This window comes from Prunus persica, chromosome G8 (genome assembly GCF_000346465.2).
Source record: "Prunus persica cultivar Lovell chromosome G8, Prunus_persica_NCBIv2, whole genome shotgun sequence".
Taxonomy (NCBI): domain Eukaryota; kingdom Viridiplantae; phylum Streptophyta; class Magnoliopsida; order Rosales; family Rosaceae; genus Prunus; species Prunus persica.
The window spans coordinates 11,400,893-11,408,677 of record NC_034016.1 but is presented as its reverse complement, the minus strand read 5'-3'; the positions used below and the strand labels follow the sequence as shown (position 1 = coordinate 11,408,677).

General features: G+C 40.8%; 1 protein-coding gene across 1 annotated transcript; it reads left to right on the top strand.

Moving 5' to 3' along the window:
- LOC18766839 (auxin-induced protein 15A) lies at positions 6,277–7,163 on the top strand. Its single transcript, XM_007201382.2, has one exon. It carries the CDS (start codon positions 6,441–6,443, stop codon positions 6,741–6,743), a length of 303 nt encoding a protein of 100 aa, XP_007201444.1. The 5' UTR covers positions 6,277–6,440; the 3' UTR covers positions 6,744–7,163.

The window sequence follows — 7,785 nt, the reverse complement described above, 5'->3', positions numbered from 1 at the left end:
TGCACTATGGCAAGTGCTGGTTTGAAGGAAAACCAAAATGCAGAGGATGTGGAAAGTTTGGTCACATGGTTAGAAATTGTCATGACAATCAATCTGTGCAAAAGGTGAACTATGCCAATCAGGTTGAAGAAACTGGAACATTGTTTTATGCATGCAATGCTGTGACAGATGTGAAAATGAGCAACTCTTGGTATGTGGACAGTGGCTGTAGCAACCATATGATTGGAGATGAAAGGCTACTGATAGACATTCGAAGGAATGTAACTTCCAAGGTGAAAATGGGGACTGGAGAGACAGTTCAAGTTGCAGGAAAAGGTACTCTTGTGATAGAAACCAAATCAGGCAGAAAACACATTCAAGAAGTGATGTTGGTGCCTGGTTTAGAAGAGAACTTGCTAAGTGTTGGTCAGATGATGGAACATGGGTATTGTTTAGTATTTGGAAAGGGAATGGTGACAATTTTTGATGATTGGTCACTGCAAAACCCTATAGCTAAGGTTCCAATGACTAGCAATAGGTGTTTCTGTCACATCCCGAGATCGGCTCCGCCGTAGCACGATATTGTCCGCTTTGGGCCCCCCCTCTCTGGCCCTCACGGTTTTGTTTCTGGGAACTCACGAGCAACTTCCCAGTGGGTCACCCATCCTAGGATTGCTCTAGCCTCCAACTCGCTTAACTTCGGAGTTCCTACCACTCCGAAGCCAGTGAGCTCCCAAAAGGCCTCGTGCTAGATGGATGCGGGTGTGCCATATAAGGCACATCACCCCCCTCTCCGTTGGTTTGATGTGGGATCTTACAATCCACCCCCCTTAAGGGCCCGACGTCCTCGTCGGCACACTCGCACCACACGGCAGAGTGGCTCTGATACCAAATTGTCACACCCCGGACCGGCTCCGCCGTAGCACGAGGCCTTTTGGGAGCTCACTGGCTTCAGAGTTGTAAGAACTCCAAAGTTAAGCGAGTGGGAGGCTGGAGCAATCCCAGGATGGGTGACCACCCTGGGAAGTTGCTTCGTGAGCTCCCAAAAACAAAACCGTGAGGGCAGAGAGGGGGGCCCAAAGCGGACAATATCGTGCTACGGCGGAGCCGGTCCGGGGTGTGACAGTTTCTCTCTCACAATGGTACCTGCTACTCAGTTGGTGCTGAGAGCAAGTGTGACTCACAGTTTGCAGACTTGGCATAAAAGGCTGGGTCATCTTAATGATCAAAGCATCAAGATGCTAGCAAATCAAGACATGGTTCATGGACTGCCTAGTCTGGAGAAGGACTTAGCAGTGTGTGAAGGCTGCAAGTTGGGAAAGCAGCATAGAGACTCATTTCCTGCAAAATCTACTTGGAGAGCTCAGTCTCCACTAGAATTAGTTCACACTGACATCTGTGGTCCAATGCAGACTGCATCAATGTCAGAAAACAGATATTTCCTATTATTCATTGATGACCATACAAGAATGGCTTGGGTTTATTTTCTCAGAAATAAATCTAATGCTTTTGAATGTTTCAAGAAGTTCAAAGCAATGACAGAATTGCAGAGTGGACACAAAGTGAAGTCACTTAGAAGTGATAGAGGTGGAGAATTCATGTCAAATGAATTCCTTGCATACTGCAGTGAGGCTGGAATACAAAGGCAGCTGACAGTGGCATATTCTCCTCAGCAAAATGGAGTTGCTGAGAGGAAGAACAGGACAGTAATTGAGATGGCAAAGTCTATGCTACATGAAAAGAATCTTCCTTATGAGTTTTGGGCAGAAGCTGTTCATACAGCAGTCTACCTTCTCAACAGATGTCCTTCTAAATCTCTTGAGAAAATGACACCATTTGAGGCCTACACAGGAAGAAAGCCAGGTATTGCACACTTGAAAGTGTTTGGATGCCTATGTTATGTGCTTATTCCTTCTGTTTTGAGACACAAGTTGGAAGAAAACAGTCACAAATGCATTTTTGTGGGCTATGGATTGTGTGAAAAAGGCTATAGACTGTATGATCCTAAGACAAGAAAGATTATCTTGTCTAGGGATGTCTATTTTGATGAAGAAGCCTCATGGAAATGGGAGAATCCTAGCAATGCAGATGTGGGAATACCTATGCCAGATGGAAATCAAGATACTGCAGAAACTGAACAGAGGGTATTAGATGATCACTCTCAGTTCTTGGATACTCAAATGTAGATGGAAGAAGAAATTGCACCTCAAGGGGAAGAAATGCTTGATGAGACTCAAAGGTTTGATCACACACCTCACAAGTGGAGGAGTATTAATGACATCATGGCACAATGCAATATGTGCATTGTAGAACCTGACAGCTTTGAAGAAGCAGATTTGGATGAATCATGGAGATGTGCAATGGAGGCTGAATTGGAGATGATTGAGAAGAACAATACTTGGAAATTAGTTGACAGGCCATCTAACAAACCAGTAATTGGTGTTAAGTGGGTCTACAAGGTCAAACTGAACCTAGATGGTACTGTGCAGAAGAATAAAGCTAGGCTTGCGGCTAAAGGCTACTCACAGAAGCCTGGAATCGACTATAATGAGACATTTGCCCCCGTGGCAAGACTTGACACCATCAGAACTTTGATAGCCCTTGCAGCACAAAAGGAATGGAACTTATTTCAATTGGATGTGAAGTCTGCTTTTCTCAATGGCATTCTAAAGGAGGAAGTTTATGTTGAACAACCTCAAGGATATGTTCAAGAGAGCAAGGAAACCAAGGTGTTCAGGTTGAACAAGGCTCTATATGGACTGAAGCAAGCCCCAAGGGCCTGGTATGATGAAATAGATGCCTATTTCAACACTGCAGGTTTCAAGAAAAGCTTAAGTGAAGCTACTCTCTATATCAAAACTAGTGACACCTCAGGTATTATCATTGTCTCCCTCTATGTAGATGACATTATATACACTGGAAGCTGTCCTAAAATGCTTGAAGAATTTAAACAAGATATGATGCAACACTATGAGATGACAGACTTGGGTCTGTTGCATCATTTTCTTGGCATGGGAGTGGAACAAACTGACAAGCATATTTTCATTCATCAAAAGAAATATGCCATGAAAATTCTTGAGAAGTTTGGAATGAGAGATTGCAAGTCAGTGGCAATTCCATTAGTGGTGAATGAGAAATTGTGTAGAGAAGATGGGAGTGAAGCAGCAGATGAAAGTGAATTCAGACAGATTGTAGGAAGTCTCCTTTATCTGACTGCCACAAGACCAGATGTCATGTTTGCATCTAGCTTGCTTGCTAGATTTATGCACAATCCCTCAAAGAAACACATGGGAACTGCTAAAAGGGTGCTGAGATACATTCAAGGCACATTGGATTTTGGAATTGAGTTTGCAAAAGGGAAGACAGCTACTCTAATTGGGTACTGTGACAGTGACTGGGCTGGGAGTAAGATGATATGAGGAGCACCTCAGGATATGCCTTCACACTAGGCTCAGGCATGTTCTCTTGGGCTTCCATCAAGCAAAACACAGTTGCTCTATCTACAGCCGAAGCTGAATATGTGAGTGCTGCAGAAGCAACTTCACAAGCTAAGTGGCTGAGATTTGTGCTTGAAGATTTTGGTGAAGAACAGATAGAAGGGACTCAGATTCTATGTGATAACACCTCAGCAATTGCAATGGCAAGGAATCCAGTCCATCACCAAAAGACAAGACACATCAGCAGGAAATTTCATTTTATCAGAGAAGCCATTCAAGCAAAAGAAATTGAACTGATATACTGCAAAACAGAAGATCAGATAGCAGACATCTTGACTAAAGCTCTACCTAAGGATCGGTTTGTGAGGCTGAGAAGCTTGCTTGGTGTGAAATCAGCTAAAGGATTAGAAGGGAGTGTTGAAATATAATCCTGCAGCAGATTTCTTAGAGCTGAAGCTATTCTCTATTTGTTCTGTTTTTGGTCAGCTTATTTAAATGATGTAAGGAGAGCCATTAGATCATAGTCTAGGTGGATTCTCTAGCTTAGATTTGCTATGACAGGTGTAAGAATCTAATAGGATGACAGCTGTAATTCTGTTAGAAGAGAATCACATTTCTCTCCTAGCAGTCACACTTTGTAAGCTGCAGTTTTGCAGAAATCAATAGAACAGTGCATTTTTCATATTCTCCTATTCATTCTCTCTAGCTAAATGCTCTAGAAGAGTACCTCTTCCTAATCTGAGAAAGAGATAAACTCAGAATGATAACAGCTAGTGTAAACTTTGACTATCGTACAGCTAGTGGTCCTCATTGCTTCTCCTCTCAGTTCCTTTTCGGTACAAATCATTCCATGTACCTGATGATTTTTTTGCATACCTTTCAGCTATATATATACTATGATCGGTTCATCATGAGCTACTCAAGTCCTATCCTTCCCACGCATCAAAGCTCTCTCTGTTTTTTCCAATTCCTTGCCAATCTTTTTCCTCTTGTCTTGTCCTCTTGAGAATACTAAATCATGGGTTTCCGGTTGCCTGGAATTGTTAACGCCAAGAGAAGTCTCATTCGATCTCTATCTAGTTCAAGTCAGACAGATGATTCAAAGACCTTAGATATCCCAAAAGGCTATTTTGCAGTCGATGTTGGGAAGAGCCAAAAGAAACGGTTTTTGATTCCAATATCATATTTGAATGAGCCTTTGTTCCGGGATTTGCTGAGTCAAGCTGAAGAAGAATTTGGATAGGATCATCCCATGGGTGGTATCACAATCCCCTGCAGTGAAGACACCTTCCTTCATCTCACTTCCCGCTTAAGTGTATGAGTGCACACCAAAGAAAAGAAACTATGATCCAAATTCATTCATGTATAAGCATCCTCATTCCAGAACTCACTGAGTAATGATGAGAAAGAGGCTATTCTTGATCGTCCACTGAGTCGACTTACATCTTGTGCTGAGAGGAAGCAATCTGTAAGCCTGAAGCTGCTTGTGATCTGAGCATAAAGTTAAAAAGTTCATGAATCCGACAAACGAAGATACTATGGACGTTGAAAAACTTTAGTCCAAAATCATGATTGAAATTTTGAACTATTGTTCTTGAGAGTACATACGGAACTTAAAGACGTGCATTGTAGTATAAAAGATCTTGGGCCTCTCCACATTTGGGTTGGATGCTATGATCTTCTGATGTGTAACCTTTGTTACTCTCCAGGAAAATATATTGGAATGCAAATTTAAATCCTGATCCACTTTCTTGTCTTATTTTTCATTGTACTTGTAGCTCTGTCATAAAATAAAATCATCAATGACAGCATATTTTTCAGAAAATGAAAGTATAATGGTTTACTTTGTACTTCCTTTATCCATGGGGCCAAAATGACTGTATCTGATAATTTAATAATATATTAAGCACAGTATGCTTAACATCTCTCAATGGACTGAAAGAATAATAAGGAGGAGAGTCATCATGAGTTAATATAGAGAGACACTGAGCCGAACAACTAAGTTTCTTTCATAAAAAAATGGCACAATATATATGCACGACTTTCCCTATGCTAGAGAGTGCAAGCCAAGTTTACATGGCTTCTTCAGTTGTTGCCATAAGCAAAGGCAAGAAGAGATTATCAACCTAGCTTCTCCTTCTCTCTAGAATTTTCTAGATTTCTCTAGTAGGCTTTTCGCCGAACTTGCCTAAAACAAGACTGGCAATGGTTTTGTTAAACCAAGAGTTGTAATGGAAAATGGTTTTTTAAAAATTGAGTTTAGACCGAGTAGCTTAAGTTCAATTTATTAACTTCAGTTTTCTTGATCAAGTAATGTCAACTATTTAAATCAATAGTGTTTTCTGGTTAAGTCCAGATTGGCCTAACAAAATGAAATAAATACCTCCTTTGTTTGCTGAGACTGAAGATCAGAGTCGTAACTACAAAGCCACATGTAGGGTGCCTTGCTGCTCCCAAGCAAGCTATTTAGCACCACACAACACAATTGTATTAGTGTTGGGTAGGACCACAACATATGCAGTGTTGTTGGTCTTTTGATGAAGTGAGAGGGCAATTCATTAGCAGACCTATTCAAGAAACTTTGTAGTTTAATAGTCCAATTATGTGGTCAGTTGATTTAGTGTGAACAAAGAGAAGTGCATGTCTCAAGCATAAATGCTACTTACCTAACAGACATAAGTCTTTTGGATTGAATCACCTCTAGTGGTCCTTTTGTTGTCTGTTACCTAGAGGAGGTAGGGAAGAGTTCCGTGAGAAATCTTTCGAGGATGTGTTGCGTGAGAAGGACGACAAGCCCATGTGATTTCTCACAATCAAGTGTCCCTCATTGGAGCCCATCTCAGACCAATAATTTCATGTAGCTGTTGATTTTCTGGATACCCTTGATCTATATATACACATGACCAAGTTCATCATGAGCAACTCAAGTCTTCACCTTCTCAAGCACCAAAGCTTTCTCTGCTTTCCAAATCCAAGTCCTTTGAATTCCCTCTCTTCTTTTGTCCTTTGAGAATATATAAGATCATGGGTTTCCGGTTGCCTGCAATTGTTAATGCAAAGAGAAGTCTCATTCGATCTCTATCTAGTTCAAGCCAGACAGCAGATTCAAAGACTTTAGATATCCCAAAAGGCTACCTTGCAGTCTATGTTGGGGAGAGCCAGAAGAAGCGGTTTGTGATTCCGATATCATATTTGAATGAGCCTTTATTCCTGGATTTGCTGAGTCAAGCTGAAGAAGAATTCGGATATGATCATCCCATGGGAGGTATCACAATCCCCTGCAGTGAAAACACCTTCCTTGATCTCACTTCCCGCTTGAGTGTGTGAGTGTATACGAATCGGTCATCCAATCTATCCGAACCATCCTCATTTCAGAGCTCACTGAGCCAAGATGAAAGAATTTGGATATGATTATATCCAAAGCATCCTCATTTCAGAACTCACTGAGTTGGGATGAAGAAGAGGCTACCACTGCTCATCCATGGAATCAACTCACATCTTGTGGTGAAAGCAAACCTTCTCAAATCCTGAAACTGCTTCTAGGCTGAGCAGAAACATAGAAATTTATGAAGCAGACAAGTGATAATATCATGAATTCCCTAGAACCATTGTTCCAAATATCATCCCCCCACCCAAGGGCAGTCAAATTCTGTCTTTTAAACCTATGTAAACTTCTTTATTGTTCTCCAGGAGCAATGTACAATCTATTTGAAATCATTATCCTTTCTTGTCTTATGGTTTGCTTTATAGTATTGTCTTCTTGTAGCTCTTGTTATATATTTAATCCCCAAGTGGTAGTAGATTTGCACAAGAATTTGATTAAAATGCTTACCATATAACTTTTTACATGGTTCCTGTGGGAACCTAATTAAATCAAACCATAGGTCAAATAATTCCTACCATTTGGGGATTATTTGACCCAATTGGGAATTAATCAACCTAATTGGGAGTTACTCGATTTAATTGGGAATTACTCAATTTAATTGGGAATTACCCAATTAAATTGAACATTACCTAATTAGGTTGAGAATTGATTTGGTTAATTACCACGATCCCCAATTAAATGAGGAGTTGCCTAATTGAATCAGGATTTGATTTGATACCTACCACAATTAGGGATTTGATTTACCCTAATTAATCAAATCCCTAATTAATCAAATCAATTCCAAAAAGGGGAGGAATAATTCCCTTCCATCTACGGAATTATTCCTCTGAAACCCTAGCCTTCGAGACTACTATAAAAGCATAGCCACACACAATGGTTGAGGTACGCCTAAATTCTTACTAAAGCTCTGCAGAAATTATTTCTCAAAAACCCTAGCCACCTCCTCTCTTTCTCTCTCTTACACAAGGCTCCGGCCACCACACA

Bases quoted from the DNA above. Each gene is read 5' to 3' on its own strand.
- LOC18766839 (XM_007201382.2), top strand. From the start codon at position 6,441: ATGGGTTTCCGGTTGCCTGCAATTGTTAATGCAAAGAGAAGTCTCATT.